The following is a 22,196-nucleotide window of genomic DNA, read 5'->3' as shown; positions in this document are numbered from 1 at the left end:
TAACAAACACATAGCACATTATTAATTTAAATTGCGTTTTCTCATCTCCAGAAGCCCTAGCATTGTGATCCACCCCAGGACGACATACCTTAACGAAGGCGAATCCGTTTTGCCATCATTGTCCGACGACAGTGCGTCATTGTCCAGATCCTCAAAGTCCAGCTCGTCATCGTCATCGTCCAGATCATTATTGATAATATGGCCGTTTCCATTTGCGTTCCCATTGCTAATGCTGGTCGCCGTGGGGCCATTGCTGGTGCCGTTAGCTTCTCGCTTTTTGCTCTGTGGTGGTTGCTGCTGTTTCTGCTGCTGCTGTTGCTGCTGCTCGCCGCTATCACTGCTTCCCTTGAGCAGGGATTGCTGCTCCCGCTGTTCCCGTTCGCGTTCGCGCTGCTGCTGCTTCAGGTTTTTGCTATTGTTCTGTGCCTCCTTGCTGTTACCGTTCACAATCGCATGCTCGTGAGCTTCTGGGGCGTTGCTAGCACCGTTCCGCTGCTGCTGCTTTCCGTTCGAAGCCTTGCTTCCTTTGCCGTTTACCAACGCCGCACTGCCTCCCTTCGCAGCAGCAACAACACCGTTGGCACTAGTCACGTTGCTTGTACTATCTTTATGATTACTGGAATTGTCGTGACTATTTTTGTTGTTGTGTTGTTGCTGCTGTTGCTGCTGCTGCTGCTTGTTTTTGCCTCCTTTCGAGCGAGATTTCGTTTCGTGCTTTCGGTCGCTTCGGTTCGAGTTTTCCTTGTTGCCGGCGCTATTCCCATTAACTGCTAGAACCAATAAGAATAGAGCAAAACACCAATTAACTCTAGCACTGGTAGCTCAAGAATGAGGTTAAAGGGTGGGTTTCGGTAGCTTAGTAAAAGTATAGCACTTTGGTGCAGAATAATATCAAGGTGGTGGGGTAGGTAGGTAGGTAGGTAGGTAGATCGTTAAAAACAGTGCCAAACAGTGTATCCTTCTTCCTCTTTTAACACACAAACACACACACACAAACACACATTTCGTTGTAAATTCACCGACACCGATACAGTCGAAATCGTAGATAAAATTACAAAAAAATCATTACTCTTTGCAAAACAGGCTTGCTCAGAAGATATTAAACTAAATGTTCGTTTATCAATAATAAACTAAATGTTCGTAGTTAATAATATCAAAATCGACACCGAAAAAAACGAAAATATCGATTTGTCTCATGATGCCAATTAACAAATCGTTAAGTATCCAAAAATAAATAGAAAAAAAAAATCTCATGCACTGAGCATTGCTAACACAGCCAGTAAAATATCACAATTAAGTCATCCAGCACCACCCCAATCTTTTCACAATTAAGTCATTCAGCACCAGCACTGCCATTTTACTTGTACACCACACGCACAAACGATACGGGTGAGGGGAAAGGATAGAGCGTACAAATCTTTTGCTGTTGGTTTTGATCGGCTCCAAAACCCGTCGCCAATCCATGACCAGAGTGCTTAAACTGTTATACAACAAGAAATCACTAGTCGTCAAAACGTTGTACGATTTGGGAATGGAATAGTATTGTTAGGACGAAGTCGTGTCACTGAACGAAGAGTCGTCGCGAGGTCTTACGCCCGGGATAGATCGATAGAGCGCACTCTTCTCACTTTTGGGTCACACTTGCAGTTGATGAATGGAGAAAATTCTTAGCCGCGCCCCGCGTTGGGAGGTTAATTCACACACACCTGTTTTACCGTTAAGCTTATTCTCCTTATTGCTACTTCCGCTGCCGTGCGCGCTGCCGCCAACCGGCGTCGTCGATAAGCTGGGCCACGCTTCTTTGCTCGGTATCGGTCCATTGGTAATGTCGCTAATCTGTTTGATATCACTGCCGGGCGAAGTTTTGCTGGTCCCTTTGCCGCCGTTGCTGCCGCCGTTACTGCTGCTGGTGCTGCTGCCGCCGTACCTGGGCACACCACTCTCACCACTACCACCACCACTACCCGCACTACCCGCACTGCCGCCATTTACCACCAGCGTGGAGGACGCACCTGCAGTTGTTCCCGCCGCAACAGCCGCCGCTGCCGTCGTCGCCGACGCCGCCACCACTGCCGCCGCCGTCGACGACACCAGGCCGGCGGTCGGGGCCGCGGTGGCCGTACCACCGCCAGAGGACGCCGCCGTCGCTGCCGTTGCCGCCGCACTACCACTGCCGTTGCTGCCATGCCCTCCTGCTGCAGACGTCAGACCTAACTGCGCCTGCATGGCATCGTGCAGCCGCTTCTCGTACTCTTGATGCTTCCCTTGGTGCATCTCCTAGGTGTCGGGGAGAAGAAGAAAAATAGAGTCAAACAATGAGCATCGATGCTCGGGCGAGCGTTAAAAGCCCGGTTGCCCAACCGACACTAACCTCCTTCGTAAAGCTAGCCTCCTGGTCGCCGAGCTCGTGCAAGTACATGCAGTCCGGCTTGGGACAGGTTTGGTTTTTCATAAAGTGGCTACAGTACTTCGTCGTACCTAAGCTCGTCTTTATCAGTCGACCATCGATCATGATGTTGTTAACGCTTTGGATCGCCCTCAGCGCGTCGTTGTTGTTGATGTACGTCACGTACGCCGACGCCGAGGGACCCTGTGTGTGAACCGACACAAAAAAATAGAAACAATGTTAAATAACAATGAGTTGCGAGCCCGATTATTCTACGATCCTCCAAACTATACCTGCACACCGGCATACGTTGTACTAGGGTTGATGACCACTTTATGGATCTTACCATACTTTCCGAAGTATTCATGTTTCTTCAGAATCTACAAAGGCAAACCAAACGAATGAAGCGACCTTCACAATGAATATCACGCACGCAATTGTGTGTTCACAACACCACTGCGCACACACACACACACTGACCTCCGGATCGGCCAATCTGGGCGGCAACCCCACGACAAACACCAGGTTCTTCTGCACCACCCGCACGTTCGCCAGGTGTTTGCGGTTTTCGGAAATCTTCGCCCTCCGCTGCTGGTCCCGCTGCCGCTTCTCCGCCTTGAACGCCGCAATCTGCTCCTGCGACAGGGGCGTAAAGTCGGCCGGGTTTTCCGGGTACGCCTTCCGGCACGCCGGGCACAGCTCGTTTTCGTCCGTGCGGATCCGGTGCCAGCAAAAGCGACAGATCTGGGCGCGTTTTGAGCGGGAGGAAGAATAAAAGCGAAGTACGACATTAATACCGATGATGTAGCGGGGGGCAGGAGTAGTAGCTCCATTCACATTACCTGATATCCACAGGTACAGGGGTAGAAATTCAGATCGTCCACCTCTAGCGGCTCCATGCACAGTGGACACTCGACCTGCTCATCGCCGCTGCTGTTGTTCATCATGCTGCTAATGATGACCAACGTTGGCTACGCGGAGAACAAATCTAGCACACGCAGTGATCAGTTCCGTATCACACACACACACACACTGATATACTTTCAGTCGATAATTCACCACAGCGAAAACAGCTTCACCAGTGTTGACAACGGAAAGCAAATGTCACTTCTGCTTAGGACGCAACAAATGCGCCCCGCGGGTTGATGCACGTAAAACGCGACACCTGGAACAAAACAAAAACAAATCAACGTAATGAATAAACTTCCAGTGGACAACCATAATGATAAGTCGCTGTTACCTACCAGAACAAACAGTACACGGCAATTGTTTTCTTCCTTCGCTGCCAGCGGAAGAAGAAAAACGATCGCTGCGCGCCTTACAGAATCAATCAACGGTCGCTCGCTAACGGAGCGGAATCACTTTGCAACAAATACTGCTGGGTAGAGAGATGGGTTGGTTGGTTGGCTGGCCCGGGATCGGGTATCGATCGCGGGAGGCTGTGTCGATGCAACAACAACAGCACGCACACGCGGCCTATGACTGGGGCGGAACCTGTAGCCTGGAACCTGTATCTTGGAAGCGATACTAATGCAAGTTGTATCGGTTCGGTAGTTCGACCGATTGGACACCAAAACTGCGTTTCTTCTTTCACCACGCGATTATCTTAGTTTGTACAAGTTTAATCTGCAATGAAGGAATGGAAAAAGAGATTAGTCAAGGCTACGGCGAGCAAACTCATTGTGCATAAGATTACACGACGCATATGTACATTAAATAAATAGACAAACAAAAACCCACTTTCCTCCCAACATTCGTAACATCTCATCACCCTTGTGATGATCGCCCCTTGTGCTTGCTTGCTTGCTCTAAAAATATTCTCATTTGTAGCAGTAATATGCAATCGCCGCAATCGTTTTATGTTTTATAAATGGCCACACCACTCTTCTCGGCCATCGAGCGAGCGAGAGGAAACGTACTACTAATAGACAGACCGTAACCGTTTGTAAAAGTAGAGACAGACACCACCGCCACAACAACAACAAAAATGGGGTGCTCGGTTCTCGAAATCCGACCTACGAGTAAAGTTAAATATAGCTCATGCCAAAAAACTAGAAACGGCTCGAAAGCAAACCAAAAACCGACCGATTCGACCGAAATCCCTTGACCATCATTTACGCTCGCTCTAATCGTTGGACGGCACAGCACAGAGCATATTAGTTTCGAAGTTTTCCTCTCAATATACACGCTGCCGGTGGTTGATTCTTATAATAACAGACACACGCATACAACAAACACGTGTAGCTTTTCTTGTCTTATCGCCATTGTGTCAGGTTGGGACGAGCATTTTCGACTTTGTATTCGACGAGGGCAACTATTGCACGATTGCAGCGAAACGGAGGAAATTGATGTTGTGTTGGCTGCATTGATGTTTGCACAACGCCACGAAGGAGAGAGAGAGACAGTCAGAGCGCGTCGAAGTGGCTGGGCATGTTTGTGTTGTGATAGTGACTGAAATGATTGACGTGTCTTTGATCAAGTTGGTACTGTTCACCTTCGAAGGTTCTGGACCTCTGAAGGTATATTTTATGACGATCCAAAAAAAAAGTTTTCTATTGCACTTGATTCGATGTTGTTTGATTTAAAAATTAAAGCAAATAATTTAAAAAAAATCAGTAATCAAATCTAGGTCCACTAGTACCCATTAAATCAAGTGCTGAAACCTTCTTTTCAAACCGCTAACCATAAAATGGGACCAAGGTTAATGATTCGATAGCACAACAACAGCACTAGAAACGACAATATTGATTGTTCTAAGCAAAGAAACCCGCGTGCAGCAGCTTTCACTTATCACGAAACAATATCCGCCAGTTTAAAGTGCCACGTTGCTTCGCCCTCCGATAAACGTTATTCTCCATCATAATGTAAGGTATGTGAGTGACTCATGTCATGTCCCTCTCCCTCTGGTTCGCCACTGCTTGACAACTGCGAGTGCGGAGAAGGAAGTTCTGAACATAAAGGGTGTACCATTTTACAGCTAGACCTGTCCTTTCCCAATACAATATGACGGGCGTGTGTGTGCTTGTGTGTGTCAGCCTCATACCAACAACAGGAAGCAATCCGCAAATGATCTACGACGATATGCCCTTTAGTACACATTGCGGTAGTGCCGTTGTACACCTTTACTTTTACACTCTACGCCAGAGGGTGGTCGTTGGCATGTACAGAGGGATAGCAGCTAAGAGCTGCTTAACACACACACACACATAACGGACAACAGTTCGATTGAAGCAGGAGGGAGGTTAGGTCGTTATTTCGACTGCCATAAAAGGCCTGAGATAGAATGCGGGCATTGAACGCAATAAACGAGCTTAGTTAAGCTAACAAATCAGATTTTAGAATTAACTTCTTCAAAAGTTTTTTGACGTAGACAATATTCGACGACTTCTGCAATGCTCCTCTATCGGTAACACACTACATTGGAAATGGAAACATCAAGCGGATACTGAGAGGCGGAAGTTTCCCTCCGTTTAGCTCACTGAACTCTCCCATTTCAAGGTACGATCTCTGTTGATGGTGTAGTGGTTGCATCTGGCTCCGTTTAGACGCAGCTGATCCGTCCGTCGCCCCGAGGGATGGTGGGTTAAAACATACATACAAACACCAACACACCACCACGGAGAAGGAGCGCTATTCGTTTTATCTCAGTAGGCAAAAGTAGGAATTGCGGCCACGACAAGAAAAACGCATAATTATGGATCTTTGTTGCAGCGGGTATGGTATGGGGATGTATGGTTGGCCTTGGCGTATAGTATAACTGGCACTACACCAGAGCTGTTTGTTCTCTCTCTTTCTCGCTCAACACAGTTCCACCGGCGGAATTGCAAACGGTCAGTCTGTGTTGCTGGGGAAACCGGCGGCGTTGGGGAACCGCTGTAGCACAGTTAGTATCGATGTTAATTTTGAGGGGCAACCGGACCTCAATCTTCGCGGGTTTTACTGCGCTGCTGCGCCACGCAAGAGGAGATTCACATTGGTGCCAATTCTTGGGTAACTTTTAGTAACTTTTAGAAAATTGTATTCCATTTGTAGTATTAAACGAATTGAGCGCCGGCAATCGTTCTCCATAGTGTCTGGAACGGCTGGAATTCGATGCCACATGCATAACCGTCGGTACAATCACCTCATTCGCCTTGAAGAGTAGTGGTGCCTGCCTTGACAAAACCGGACCGGAGATTTGTTCAATGACCGCCGCGCACACACCATCGGGAAACTAATGTTTGCCCCAATCGCTAGCCCAAGCGCTGAACCGATCCGTGGGCTAAAATAGCTTCTCGCATCATCATCAACATCAACATAGCCTGTCCCTCGGTCTATCCCCCCCCCCCCCCTCCCCCACACACACCGCGCGCGCATCGCTGATTCATGCATGACCGCAAAATCCGCCACACGAGTAGGGTGGTGGTTTGTTCATTAGCTCTGATTCGTGTTACTTTTTTTTGAATATTTGCTCGTATGTGTGTATGGGCTTGTGGATCACAACGCACTGACACCATTGCAAACCGGCCGTGCAACTCGATGAGGCCGTCTCTTATTGCCTGGGTGCTATGGGTGTTATTGCTTCACGGCGGGTGCATTAGCCGATCGAAACATATCGATCTCAGCCGGCAAAAGTCATCAGCCAGCAGCCGGTTTTCTTGTCCGAATCGCGTTTTTGTTTTTTTGCAAAAAGCGAACCAACTTTAACAAGGCGCTTATGACCTTTGCCACGGAAGCGCTTCTTTGCCACCACCACCACCACCGTCGGACCGTTTGCAGAGTGACCTCCATGTCGAACGGTTAAACATCCATTCTTAAGCTTGCCCCAACACGTTTGCGATCACGACAACACAACACCACAAACACACGCGCGAACAAGCGGTCCGCCATAGACCAGAAGAGATCCGACACCGTCTGTACGCCGTCAGATGGCCGCCCTTGAACTTTCGAAACTGCAAAACTCCCACCTCCTCCCGGCTCTTTCTCTTTTATGAAAAGTAAAATAATGCAAAGCTCCTGCTCACCATTGACACTCTACTTCTTAGCCTCGTTTCAGTAACCTTCGTAACGAATTTTCTAAACGACGCTTCTCAACGGCTCGTATCGTAAAAGCAAAGAGACTGCTTCTGCGGGAACAGTATTTCCATAAACCACCATCGTCTTGCTTCTTTAAAAAAAATCCCTCGGCCTGATCAGCTCTATGTTTCCCCTAACAACAGCATCACCGCCTGCTGCTCACTTGTGCAAAGCACCAGCAACAGCTCAAAACTGTCAGACGTGTCTCCCGGTGCTGTCTAATTGTTACCTTGTTGCTTCCCTTCGTTGCCTCCATTCACGCAGCGCAAGGTTGCACCGTATCGGAAAAAAAGGATTACCTCTCTCCGGCTTCCCATTCACTCCTCCCCTACCACTGGGAATGGATGAGGGAGGAAAAACAAGGGAATAGAGGTTGCCTCATGCATCGACAACAACAACACCACACACGGAGAGAAAGTGGAGCAACGCAAAAGTGAAACGGCCACCAGAAGCGGCAAGCGGGAAAAGAAAACAGGGGCTCCACCGTAATTCCTCTCCACACCCCTTCCTTGACCAGCACTGAGGCACAGGCGTCTGTCAAAATCAGCTGCTTGATTGTGGGCAGCAGTAGGAGAAGGACAGAAGGGGAGATGAGGGGCAAAATTGTCAAAGATTGGCGAAACGGGGCGAGTTTGCGTACACGGTACCGCGCGCACTTGTTTGTGTGCGACTGTGAAGTAGTAAACTGCGGGAAAGAAGGGAAACGTAGCAAAATACTACTCTACACACGCTGCTCGGATGCGCAGATGACAATTGCGCACTTCCGGCAATGTGTGGTTGATGCGTGCGGATGAGTGTTGTTGTTGTTGTTGTTGTTGTTGCGCTATGTAAAATCTCTTTGTGGTATTGACTATTCTCGAACGCGAATCAAATGGGAATGAAAAAATCAATTTCACTGGAACAGGTATTGATTTATTTTTTGCCTATTTTACTACTGCAAATTACCCTCTTTTTTACCCGCACACGACAAAAGTCTGGTAGAATTTCTCGGTAATTTTTATGGAGGTACTGATCTAACTTCCTGCGTCCGCGTTAAAAGACTTCTCTTCTGTGGTGACTACCCACAAAACAAAAAATTATTCAACATATAATAGTACACTCCCAACGGGCTTTCCCCACCCACAACCTACCGTGTGTGAAACGTTACATTTACCTAAAGACCAAAAGACAGGGCAGCCCCACGGAAGGTCATGTAAGCTCGTCACTAATTACCCAAAAAAACACCATCCCGAGCCATTGTCCAATTTCCTGCACCAGGTGAAACTTACGCAACGAAAATTAACAAACACAAACGAACTAGGTAACTTGGAAATGTAACTTAATTAAGTGCAGCAACAGGATTTAATAATTGCTTCCTGCCATCAAAACCACCACACATTCCGACGGTCACAAATATCCGGTCTGTCAGTAATTCGCCCCCAATGTATTCTCCACTGAATGTAATGGTCAAACAGCAAGCGACAAGCGTGGCCGTTTGTTCAGAATGCACATAAACGAACAATTTAAAACTGTTTCCCTCACCTCAGTCCGCGAGTGAATTACCTCCAGGTGTCCCTCCCCCAACACCGACAACAACTCTTCTGTCACGGTAAGTGTCTCTTCTGCTGCTCTCTTTTTCGTTACCGCACTCACCCTCACGCACAGAGCGCACTGGGCCCGAGTTGTGCAATGGCAGAATGAAATTACAAAACTGCATTGTGTGCCAGCAGCAGCGGGTACCATCGTTTTGCATGCCATCGTTCCTTCCCAGCCATTATTCTTCTTTTCGCTTCCAATCCCAGTAGCTGTGTTGTCACTGGCCAGTGCAGTGTCCTGCTGGTTTTGCTATGGCAACCCACATGCAACCTAACCTACATACACTACAGAGTGCAGAGAACGGGCAAGACAAAAACAAATGAACTGCAGCACACCGCGTTCGAACCGTCGTCAACGTCGTCCACGTCAGTGCTTACGACACGGCAGCCGTTTGGCGAAGCGCACTCTCGCCACACACAACAACCCCCCGAGCAGATATGGACACACGGAAAAACAACAACAAAATACGCTCGCAAATCGAACAAATCGAGCAACCACTGGCCATCACTACTCTGCGTTGGGTGGCACTCTCTTGCTCTCTCTCTCGCTTGGCGGCCACACTAATATACAGATCCCGCTGAGAATGCACCCAAACAACGAGACACACTCTATTGCAACTTTTACAACCGAAAACCCCATCCAATGCCGTAACGTGCACCTTCCTTTCGCTTGTGTGTATGTGTATACAACTCTTTACAGGATGCGCAATGGATTTGCCTCCGTTCTTGCGCTCTCTGTCCCTCATCCGGTGCATAATGTAATAATTGCACTGTCTGTTGCCATCCTGTCTGTCCCTCGACAGACACTGTGTGCTATGCGAGTGTGTGTGTTTGTTCTGGAACATTGCTAACGTTTGTTGGGATGTGAGAGATTTGACAACGAGAGAGATGAAACATTCGTACGAGCACTCTGACAGGCAGGCGGAATGTTTCATAACTTTTCGCTACAGTGTGCACCTTATCTTTGGAGCTGCATGTTCCAAAAATCTAGATACCAGACGACATCTTATCTTTATCAAATCTCATCGAGCAACGCACACATAAATGGTTACGGACAAACGCACGATATAGTTAGCGATCTTTTTTATGCGTAGATGTTTCTGGTTTCCTCTTCCGATCCTATTCCGATATTCACACAATCCTTTACCTTACCCAACGCAGAGCGTTTTCTCCTCTTCGCACGATTTTCAGTTTGGCAACCCCCAAGCAAACAAAGCCACACGATTGACTTATAATCAATAAACGAACGATCCAACTCATTTTGCCAACCGCTCGACGGTGTCGTTCAAGGATAAAACTTTGTTTACCACCATCCATTCATCTGTCCCACCACCATCAACATTTGCCACCGGTTAGGTAGGTAGGAAGGGGGTGGTTTCTGCGGTTCTCTGTCGCAATCAAGAAACGACTCAACGTTGCACGTAATGGTGCTCGAAGCACCCGAACCGAAAACCTGCCCACAACCCCACGCGACATGACATTGAAAAAAAAAACACATTCCACCAACTGAGTGTCGAGCGAAACCAAACACCAGAAAACGCGCGCGCGTTCCACAGCTAATTTCTACCAAAATACCCTTATATGAGTTTTGAAGCGTTCGCTCGGGCGCTCAAAAGGTGAATGGGATACGGCAAAAGCAACAAAAAAATGATATAATACACATTTATCAAAACCTTTAAATACTTTTCTGGGCAAAGGACAGCAAACATTCATATTAAACTAACCTCAGGTTGATGTTACTCGAATCGATTGATCTCACACACATCCAATTTTGCATAAAATAAAAATTAGCATTTCTGGTCGCCCAAAATTTGTGAGTTTTTTCCCCCATTTTGACACTATATTTGTCCATTTTCAACAGTAAATTGAAATCACTTCACGCAAAGAAAGTAAATTTTGCGCAGCGCCACTTTGATTCGATGCGCAACAACAAAAAAATACGCCATTCGTTCTGCACGAGCGTCTCTATTGCACACATGCGTCGCGCAATAGAACGGGTAGGCGCAAAAGTGAATGGCGTGGTCCAGGCGGTAATAGTGCTAACCGTCCAACGCAGCAAAGTTTTAGATCTGACCCTGTTGCATTTCATAGCAAAAAAAAAGAACGCTGCAGAACGAAAGGAGGAAATAATGTTGTCTTCAGTAAGTTGTCCTCCCATTTATGTTTTGCACCGGAATAGTTTTATGAAGGTTATTCTCCGTTTTAACCCTAAAAGATAACAAGGTATGTAAGTAATGTATATGCATTCGTTAGTTGAACCGTTATCAAACTTTGTAATTTTATGGCGATCATTGCACACATCATGCTTCCATACAGCATTTCGACTGAACTGTTTTTGTAGACTCTGTGTGTACACATATGTTGACCATTCTTTCCCTACACAAAGCCACCGTATAGGTCCCTTGGAAGTTTATCGCTGCTCCATGTTTACAAACGACATAGATCAAACGACAGCAGATGCTTCGGTGCACACTAACCATCCACTACCAGATTCATAGCAGTCTGAAAGCGTGTATGTGTGTGTGTATGCCACTAACTTCTCCTTTGCTTTGTTGAATGTTCGCGTCCGGTTTCGGACTCGGGTTGTGTGTTTGCCACCCTTGCAGCTGAAGCAAGCAACCATAGGACTGGCTCATCTTTCCACTTGGTTCATAACTTCAGTTCAAAATTGATTGTCGAAAGTGTGGCTGCCGTTGTTGCCGCATTTTCACCTTCACCACACTGCCCTGGCTCGTGCGTATTTTGGTTGAGTGACTCTCCCTGTCGAAACAAAAAAAACACAAAAGTACGAACCGAAACACACCGAAAAAGCCCTCCACAAAATCCTCCTAAAGCACCGACGCCACTGCTGGCCCCAACAACGGTGTACTATTTTTGGTTACACACTGCTACTACTACTACTACTACTACTACTACCAGCACGCAGCTTGGCGAGCCAATGTTTATACATTAAAAACCCAGGCGCGACTTATGATGGTAAAGGGAGAGTTTCGACCACAAAAAAGTGCGTCTTTAGAGAGGCAACTCGCAGCTGTTTTTGAGGGAAGATTTGTACCGACCTTAAACCTCGATCGCGGAGAGAGCTCGAACCAAAATTCATAATCATACAGAGAGGAGAGAGAAAGAGAGAGAGAGAGATTATAGGAGAAAAAACACACAACACACATGTCTAGGCGGTCGGTCGACGTGTTCGGTAGGGTGGAACGAAAAATCGAAAGTTCTTCACGATCCTCCACCCTAAAATGTATTGCATTAATACATGTATTTCAGACATAGCGATCTTCCTACAAATATAAATTAAAAACAACACACAACCATTCACCGTAAAATAGCAAACATCCGGTTTTGTTTGGAATGTCATACAGCATACCAGAAAACACATCGATAAGATGTACCAGCTTCCGGATCCGGCAAAAGGGGCACAAGACGCACTACTGAACAGCGTGACGCGCCATTCCGGTGAATGTTGTTTACAATTCGAAGATGATCGATCAAGCGAACATTATGATCATCTAAATCATTGATGTCGAATTCGTTTTGGGTCGCGGGCCGGATTATAAGTTCAAAATAATTTCGCTGGCCGCAATTGAGGGGTATTGGGTAGTGCTTGGATTTTCAAGATATTTAAAGAAATCGGCATGATTTTTTCAGAAGCCTAGCTAAAGAATACCCTCATCAATTAAGTGAAGAAAGTGATATTCCGAGTGGTATACAAAGTTTCCGAATTTTCCAGAATCAAGCCTCAAAGTCTAAAAATGGGTGAAAATATGGGAAAATATGAGTCCGACTTTGAGGAGCCGCCAGCAAACAAGAACTGAAACACATGCTACATGCCATCTTCGAGGATACCTTCCCATAAACAGCCAGCAGTAATTTACTGCTCACTTCGTTAATCGAACTATTAAGACAAAATGTTGACATCTTCTTTCTTGGTGGATAAAACTTAATAGACCCATTTTTACTGTCTCGTATTCTACAATCTACTTCAATTTCATTCAAATAACTGACAAAGTTCTTCGCGGGCCGGATTCAAAGGGAAATAAAACGTTAAAGTAATGAGGGGCTCGATCAAGATCGATCGGTCGACGTTCAATTCTGTTCCAACGAGTGTAAAACATGATCAGTCCATAAGTGCAACGAAACAAACAATTGCATCCCATGTTACATCTGTTCTTGTGATGTTTTCCAAAATCCCAGCTGTCGTTATACTGTCGTCCATCAAATATACGCTCCCTCATCCTTCTCTGCGATCCGATAAGCCTTATCGGAACAGTAAAAACCATAACGAACCACACTCGAACAAAGTAAGCAGCTCTACAGCCGCCTTCTAAGAGGTCAGGGAGCGCAGACGTAAAGTTGACTACGGTTGCGATAATTCCTCCCACCGACTAAGGACAAATGGTGAGCAAGGGGGGGGGGGGGGGGGGGGGGGGGGGGGGTAGGTAGGTACATTTTGTTAGCGAGGTCTGGGTGCGCGCGATTGCGCAAAAATTGCGTCTCAAAATTAAGTAACGCGGAATTTGTATGTGCGCTAACGTGCGCCGCGCGCAATGCAGACGCATCGGACAGAGCACACACAAACACGCACGGCCACAGACCGCGCGTTGGAGCGCACACTGAATATTAACACACACACACACACAAAGGGGCCGTTGACGATATGTGTGATGATGTGTGTCTACGGATACTGTGTCTCGCCATCAATCTTGTGCTTCCCGATCATTCCAAAAAATGGGATGGAAAAGAGGAACGGGTTGAAAGGGAATGCCTCTGGCGGCACAATTGCATTCGAGCAAATGAATGCAACTCGGTCGCCACTTGGAAGTGGAAGAGATGTTTCGATTCTGACCGCATCAAATGGTATCCAACTTTGAGGAATTGCCAACTAAAGTGGAGTGGACTGGGTGTTTCTCTCTTGTCTAGACCGCACAGACATACGCATGCATACAACGATGCAGTGAATAATCATTGTTATTGCGTGTGCGTGACTGTTTTTTTTTTTTTTTTTTGTGGTACGTGACTAACCCACGCTAATAGTGGTCTCGACGAATTTGCGCCATTCAAACTAAACGTCAATCAGACGCGACCGCGCGACGGTGCTGGGTTACGGAATCGATTGCGTTTAAGCTTCTGTCACAGGCGCGTACCAATAGCGACCGGACTAGCCGCCGAAGCAACATCATACCCCTGTGGTTGGTGAAGGTTTTCAAGCTAAGCGACATCAAATGCACATTCAAACACGCCTACACTCCAACGCCAACGTTGGCTACATATGGGTGTGTGAGTTGTGACTCGTTTTTTTCGTGTGTGAGTGTTTCTTCTCCCCGTCTTTCTCTCATCCCCCCATCGGGAGCTAAAACAAACATTTCGCACCTCAGTATAGATTGTTGCGCTCGCGTTATCAACTTGACAGGTCCGGCGCGGTAATTTTCCATTCGATGATGGACCATCGAAAACGGCGGATGTTAGATGAACGAAAGGGAGAAGAAAAAAAAGCTAACAACTCACGCTAATGTGTTTACAACGCACGGCACAATATCTGGAATTTCCAGAATCTGCAAAACCAGTTGTAATTTAGTGAGCCGAATGACACGATATAGAGCCAGCTGGCTATCGCGCGCGACTGCAAATTCAAGCGATTTCATCCATGTATCGCAAATGTCAAGGCTGTTGATAGTGTGCTTATCAGCGTTTGATTTTTGATGATTTGTACGAAATGTTTGAGAAATCGAGCTTTATCAATAATCTGTGACCCGGTCAATGCGTAATACACATTCAACATCAACCAAATGGGAAATAATCACCCTGCTTCTGGGAAGTTCCTTCTTCTTGGAAAATAACAAGTTGAATCTCCACTCCTATTGAACGTTTGTTCGTCTCAGCACATTTGAACGCTAAAAAGAAAATTCAAAGTTAGGATGCAATAAAGAGAAGAAGGTCTCGGGGCGTCTAAAACCCACAAACATTATTTAATGATGGCCAATGAGCAAAGCTACAAAAGCTTGGAAGACATACAGGGTTTTCGAGCATTATATAGACATGTTCAGCGAGTTGTAGATTCGTTCAGGCATATAATAGACTCTTTCAGCGAGATATAGAATTGTTCGGATGTAGGTGTAGACATGTTCAGCGATTCTGTAGAGCTGTCATTTGTTTTGTTTACACACTGTGCCGCAGGGTTCAATTTTTCATTCTTAAAAGTCCTAAAAGTAGCTAATAATCATTCTCCAAGCTGTTTAATACATAAATTAGTTGAAAAAAGCATATTTTTTCGAAAACCGTTTGTTTACCTTCTGATGAAAATGATCCAACTTGCAGTCCAAGGGGTACGAAAGTGACAGCTCTACAGTATAACCGAACATGTCTACACCTACATCCGAACAATTCTATATCTCGCTGAAAGAGTCTATTATATGCCTGAACGAATCTACAACTCGCTGAACATGTCTATATAATCCTCGAAAACCCTGTAAGTACAGTTAGAAGAGGGTAGCAGCAGCAGTAAGAGCTGCTAACAGAGCGAAGAAACCCTAAGCTCGGTAAAATTCAGCTTGACGTCTACACACACACACATCCACTTGCCATGATGTAGTCATCTTCCGAATGGTCTTACAGTTCCCGGAGGTGCATACAACACATGCATCATCCAAATCCCCAACTACTAGTACGCTGGAGCCCCAGACGGATAAAGCTGAGCATAAAACCACATTGCCTTTTCGACATTGCCGGTTCGATCGATCCACGCTGCTCTCGCGCATTTCCAGTTTTTTCACATGCTGACACGAGAGCGTCAGAGATGGAGAAGGATGCATTTTATGTGCTAAAGCTAGACCGAGCGATCGCAGAACGTTTGCTGGAGCTGGTACAAAAGTTGTTTCTTTGTGTTCTGACCCCAGGGGTGGATGGAAGCGTTCCAACAGGAACAGCAGGCACTTCTCGCCCAAGATTTGCTTCATTTCTCCCCCATTCATTGGTAATTCTATCGCAATGGTATGCATTATGCCGCCCTGCTGTGGCGGGGACAGGATTGCCCTTTTAGCGGAGTTTGTCACGTACATGAGAAACAGTTTGCAAATATTATGCAACAGTTTCCTTTGTGGCAAGTGTTTATTTATTCTACCAACCCGAAAGTAGGTGAGGTTTGTGCGGGTTTTTACTTCATAATGGAATTATGGATTGTTACAGAAAAACATTATTTTCATACTGCGTGAAATGAATCGTTACATGCAGTGGCAAAATTAGCTCAATTCATGCTAATATCCAAGTTCTTTTCGTAAAGACTATGCAAAGTCAATTCGATTTAATCCAAATTCAACTTATATTCATTCGCCTAAAAAATTGTTTAGACTTGGAAAAAAGGCATTTCTTCGATACGATAAGCAAAAATACTGGAAAATATAATGCTCTAAAGAAACATTTTGAATTGTCTCCGTTCTATGGATGATTCACTGTTCAATTGGTTTATGATCTTCTCCACAACTTCCCCATATTTCGACAAGTATCCTGCTGTTCCGCAGTAAATTCCTTGAGTCACTGCGCTATATCTCTTTTTGGTGAATGTGTGAAGAACACACACTAACACTCCCGTCGCAGTAGACGTGGATTAGAAGGTGACATTTACGAAATCGTGCTTATTATTCAGCCAACTTTCGGGTTGGCTTTGGTTACCACAGCCTACAGAGCTCTAATCCTTGTTTCCAAACACCATGTGGCGTAAGTTTTACGCTTCATTTCATTTGCACATCCAAATTTTGTTTCCATCCACGGTTTGGAAGATTTTGTTTTTGTAGTTGCAAGGGAACAGTCGATGTTGGTTTCTTCTTCCCAGTTGTACGGGGTGAAAGATAGGTTTTACATCGCACCCTGTTAGCTATTCTTACGTGCGAAACAAGACACGTTGCATTATTAGTCACGGAAAATGCAAAAAAAAAACGATTTCTCATCAACACTCCTCCACTCCGCAATTGCCAGTGCACACCAAAAAGGCGATGGGTTTTGGTAGTTCCCGGGTAATGTGCGTTTCTCCCCTTCTTCAACTTAAACCCAGCTCAACATTGACAAGAGTTCGATGACGTTTTGAATGCGATGGAGAGGGGGGGGGGGGGGGGGAGGAATGTATTTAGACGGATTTCATTTTCACTTTCTATCACGCCCAGGGAACGAAGGTGAAACGGCAAAAGCTCCGGTCGCTTGCTGTTGGTTCATTTAAAGTAAAGTAACAACCAACAAACCCACAAGCACAACACACATTGCACGCCCAAAAAACGCACACTCACACAAAAACACCAGCTTTACTGCCAAGCACACACACACACACACACACAACAACGCACACACTGTTTTACGGTCATCTTCCAATTTTCCAATTTTTGTGTTTTCACTTTCCCTTCGGCAAGCTTCGCCAACAAATGTTGCTTTTGTAGCTTGGGTAACTTTTTCTGCTTGTCTGCTTGTCCAGGTTTGGAGGAAAGATGCTCGGGCCGTTAATTAGGCAAGGAAAACTCATCGGGTTGGCCGTACGAGACGCCTACTTTGAGTGCGCTGACCAATTTGTGTTCCTTTTTCCCAACCACTAACCTTGGGACGAGCCAAGGCGCGCAAAGGGCACCGGGAAAGTACGTCACAGGTAGGAGGAGGTTTTTGCACTCACTATTGTTTGCAACGTTTGCGATCGGGCGGGGGTTCAGTTAATCACACACTCATGGAAACCGAACCGAAACCGAGACTATCATTGGGTCTCTGTTGACATATTAATTTGTTTTTTTTTCCTTTTTCGTTAGAGTGACGTTTTAACAGCTGCTTGTGACGTTTCTTCTTCCAGGTGACTTCAAGAGCAACGACAGATAAAGCAGCCATCGTGTGTTTGTGTGTGTGTCTATGTTTCGGCGCAGTATTTTCAGCGTAATATAATGTGATACGATTAGCTAAAATCGTGTTATCGTAGGTTTTACGTAAATTATGTAAAGAAGTATGTCTTGTACTTAAAGCTCTGCTAATTTCAAACGATTCATTCTGCCTTCCTCCCCGGTGAGCAGTTCCCGCAAGCAGGCTGCGATGTTGTACACTGATGATGCCACGTACGCACAAAAACCTGTGTAGGCAACCTCTTTCTCATCCTCTTCTTTACAACACTGACTCCTACTCCGTGAGGTGGGGGAGCGGAGAGAGGGGAGGGGGGTTACATTTCGTTCAATTCTCGTGCTGCAACACAAAAAGGTGACTGTTTTCTGACAAACAATGCAAGCAAACATATTAACCAACACACACAAACACACACACACATACACTAACACAGAGGCAGGTACCACAAATGTACGCACTATTTCTTCTTGTACCCTTAGCACACGGTCTCCTCCATAGGCTGCTGGGTGCACTCGGGGACAACAAATCAACAACACATAAAAAGGTCATCACACGGCTACAGCAACTTTCGCACGCCGTTGCGACCGTTCCGTTTGTAATTATTCTTCAGCACGCAAAACAATCTTGCAGGGAGGGGGTGGGTTGGCAAAGAAAAACTTCCAATTCCAAGTACCCACCGCCTACTCCAAACAATCATCAACACAACCCTTTCGTGCGTTCCGTCTGACGCGCTGAGGACGGTCTTTTTCCAGGAACGCAATGTTCTTTAATTTTGTTTCGCAACCATTTGTGGGGCGGTGAGGAGGTGGTTTAAACCACACGCAAATGGTACGACCCCTCACAAATGCAGCGCCACCATTGTTTCCGCTGATGCTCTTGGAATGCTTACTTTCAAACAATTCAGTCAATCACAGTTGACATTTAAAGCCACGAACGAAGGTGTACAACAATCTCAACCGTGCAGCTCGCGACGAATAGCAGCCATGACTGCTGCTGCTTGGAAGGCGCACGGCACACGGCACGGAAAAAGCAGAACGGTACAAACAGGTACTACGTTTTCGTTTCTTTTTTCCTCTCTATTTCGCGCTCTCTCCCTCTCGCTCACTCTGCTCTCGATACTCCGTTTGCCACGTCTGTATGCGTGAATTGGTACGCGCGCTGTGGTGTTGCTGACATGTTGAGCGCTAGTGTGCTGGTTGTGTTGTATGTTGTCCACAGGGAGAAGGCCAAGCTCCCTCTTCCCATGTTTTCCCTGGGTTCAACCTGCACCAGGGGAAGCACACACACCGTACAACAAATATCCCCAAATTCTTTGTTTAGTGCAGAACTACTCAACACTATCTCAATAAAGCGGAATTTAAAGTGTCAATAGCGCACTCAGTTGACAAAATGTTTAAGAGTATTTAAACATCATTCAACAGTCGTAAGGTATTTAAAGCTTTTTTTTCTTAAACTTTTTTACACTCTTACGCTAATTCCAATTTGTAATATTTTACGCATACTATTCACACACTCGCGTACACTCGACTTTACACACACACATACGCACGTACGCACGCGCTCATATGTTCAATGCGGGTCGCTCTTTTGCATTTTCTCTCTCGCTCTCGCATGCGCTCGAGTACCTAGAAAAGGGCAACCATGAAGAAATAGAAGTACAACACACTAACACATGCTCAAATGTATGTGAGAGTGTGTGTGTGTGTGTTTGTGTTGTGTACGCGTATGAACCACCACCACTACATGAACAACGAACAAAGATTGTCCATTTTTTATTTCAATTATTTTTGCTACTAACTTTATGCTTATGCTTGAATCGTTTTCTGTTTTTTTAAACAACACACTAGTGCATTGTATGTTTTCTTCTTTTTATCGCGTTCACAAATTTCTTTTAAAAGGCCATCTATGTGTTTGTCTGTGTGCGACAACGTTCGTCCAAACAAGAATAGAGAGAACAAACAAGGAATGTACATACTGTACACACAGAGCATAAAACCTACATCAAGTGGGAAGTGAAAGGCTGCTTCCCGGGGATGGGGGGGGGGGGGGGGGGGGTTGGGATACTGTACAGAAGATGGATGAAAAAGAAGACGAAACTCGTAAGAGCAAGACACTGGCAAGAAGCAGTCTCGTTCGTTTGTAGGGAAAACAAAACACAGCTATACAACACTTGCGCGATGGTATTGGTTACATCACGATATCACAATATCCGTCGTACACCCGCCACCCAGTGTGTGTCGTGATGGGACGGGAAGGGTTTTATGCGCTGCTACATTTTGCGCACACATAGCCACTCACACACATACACTCGCGTACATGGTACAACCCCTTTCCCCCATTTCATGTCCATTGTTGGTGCAGGGGTGCGTTTGTGTGCGAGTTGAATTGAATTGGGAAATGTTAGGGAAATACTGCTCAGAAAACATTCCCAAAATTTGCGAATTCATTCTTCATCTGTTCAAACACATCACACAAAACGACGAACTAACCAAGAGCTGTTGGTGTGTTTGTGTTTGTGTCTGTGCGCTGTGTAAATGCAAGGGACATTTAATCTTGCATTATTGAGACAATTTGCTTCGCCACTCTGCTCCTATTGGCGCTCACACGCTTTTCGCTCTGGTACACCAACCCCCCCCCCCCCCCGCCCTCCCCTTCCCCCTTGCGGCAGGTGGAATCGGATCGATGCTGATTCTTTCCAGAATGCAACCCTTTTTGCATGGGACCGTCCTTTGTTGTGTGTTGGTCGTATCTCGGTCGATGTAACGGTGCATACAAGGGAGAGGTGTATTGATTAACCGTCGAGGGTCCGAATCAAACAAACACACACACGCGCGCGCATACTAACACTCACACAGAGTGGGCCATTTTTTGCTTCCCCTTCTCTGCGCACTGCATCTTTGTGTGCTTGGGCAGGATTTTAAATTGATTTTTGATAGGATGCCGTTTGCAGGTTGGGAAGAACAGGATTTCCACATTTCCACACATCTGGGTTATTTGAGCATTTTAGATTCACAATTTTCAAACGAAGTAGTGCACCAGCAGCTGCCTGGCATGCCGTCGGGTTGGTAATGCTTCAAGTTGTTGCATCCATTTCTGTCGATTTTCATTTCCTTCTACCGTACGTGTACTCCATCAGTATGAGTTGAGATAGAAATTCGGAATAGCCGATTGTCGTCTCATCTTTCCTTCAGCATAACGAACCGTTGGGATTCCGGCACAGACCATTAGCATACAGCAATCACTAGAAGAAATATATGTGTTTCACCAATGCACACACGCACAACGTTCCTTTGGTACAAGTGCTATTTACACAAAAATTCACCAATGCACACACTACGGACGACGACGACGACGACGACGACGGCGACGATGATGATGACGAACATTCACACAAAATTGCTACCCTTCGCTCCCCGTAGCGTAACACACACACGCACGGTGGTATCCACTCTTCGCTTGGCTGTGTGGCGTAGGGTGGTCACCCGTTGTTGCTCTTGCTGCTTTCCGACTATGTGTGTACTACACAACCATCATCATCAGCATCATCGTCATGATCATCTGTGGCTGCGCTACACACTACGGACAATCGGTTGACTCTCGCACCCGAGACGGCCGAGACGAGGACGTAATTGCCACCGCCTGCTCTTTGCTGCTGCTGCTGCTGCAACCGCGTAGACCGATGGGACGAACCCACGAGGCTGGGCGGCGATGGAGGTGGGAGACGCGAACACCGTCCCAAGTGAAGGAGGGCGAAAGCGGATCACACAATCGGAACGACGGTTCCGTCGTCGTCATCGCCATTCCCTCACAAAGAGTGTACGAACCGTTGGTCCGCAAATGGCGAAAAGAGACAGCAAACACTACCAGCAACAGCAGCAACAGCAGCAACAGCAGCAGCAAATGATAGAGTAAGCACCAGCCCACCATTTGACGAAAAGAGACAACCTCTGCCGTACTGTATTGTACGTAAGCGGACAGGCAGCGTGCAGCAAGCGAGATAGGTGAGAGGGAGATGACGAATCCGAGCTACGTAGAGCAAAAAATACTTCGAGAGCCGTCCACCATAGCGATTTTTTTCTTTTTCGTGCTCTATACAAGGGGTCACATTCTAAACTGCGTTTTTGGACACTTTCCAAACACTTCCTCCACCGTACTCGATGGTTTTCGCACGCAGCACACCGTTGTGCACCGTTTGAACACAGTTTTAATTACCTGATACGCAAATATGCAAGGTAAAAAGCAAAGATTTTCAGCCAGGAAAATCGAACGAACTCCGCGGAAGATGGAAAAATACCCAAGTGACGAGTTTTGACATCGTT

General features: G+C 46.2%; 1 protein-coding gene across 5 annotated transcripts in view; it reads right to left on the bottom strand.

Moving 5' to 3' along the window:
• The window catches only part of LOC120958182 (myb-like protein Q), a 29,097-nt gene extending 6,901 nt beyond the window's left edge, over positions 1-22,196 (bottom strand). For 2 of the 5 annotated variants that reach the window (XM_040380805.2, XM_049609543.1), the window contains exons 1-8: positions 22,090-22,196; positions 3,631-4,012; positions 3,229-3,551; positions 2,867-3,130; positions 2,680-2,766; positions 2,372-2,590; positions 2,013-2,277; positions 89-770 (exon numbers count right to left, since the gene is read on the bottom strand). In XM_040380805.2, coding sequence (XP_040236739.2) covers positions 89-770; positions 2,013-2,277; positions 2,372-2,590; positions 2,680-2,766; positions 2,867-3,130; positions 3,229-3,333 — 1,622 coding nt within the window. In that variant the 5' untranslated portion in view covers positions 3,334-3,551; positions 3,631-4,012; positions 22,090-22,196. Of the gene's footprint in view, positions 1-88; positions 771-2,012; positions 2,278-2,371; positions 2,591-2,679; positions 2,767-2,866; positions 3,131-3,228; positions 3,552-3,630; positions 4,013-7,389; positions 7,771-18,766; positions 19,067-22,089 lie in introns of those variants that run through there. The other 3 variants (XM_040380806.2, XM_049609541.1, XM_049609542.1) reach the window with 3 other exon arrangements.

The sequence above is a fragment of the Anopheles coluzzii genome, chromosome 3, assembly GCF_943734685.1.
Source record: "Anopheles coluzzii chromosome 3, AcolN3, whole genome shotgun sequence".
NCBI lineage: Eukaryota > Metazoa > Arthropoda > Insecta > Diptera > Culicidae > Anopheles > Anopheles coluzzii.
The sequence above is the reverse complement of the archived record's forward strand: the minus strand, read 5'-3'. Positions and strand labels throughout refer to the sequence as shown.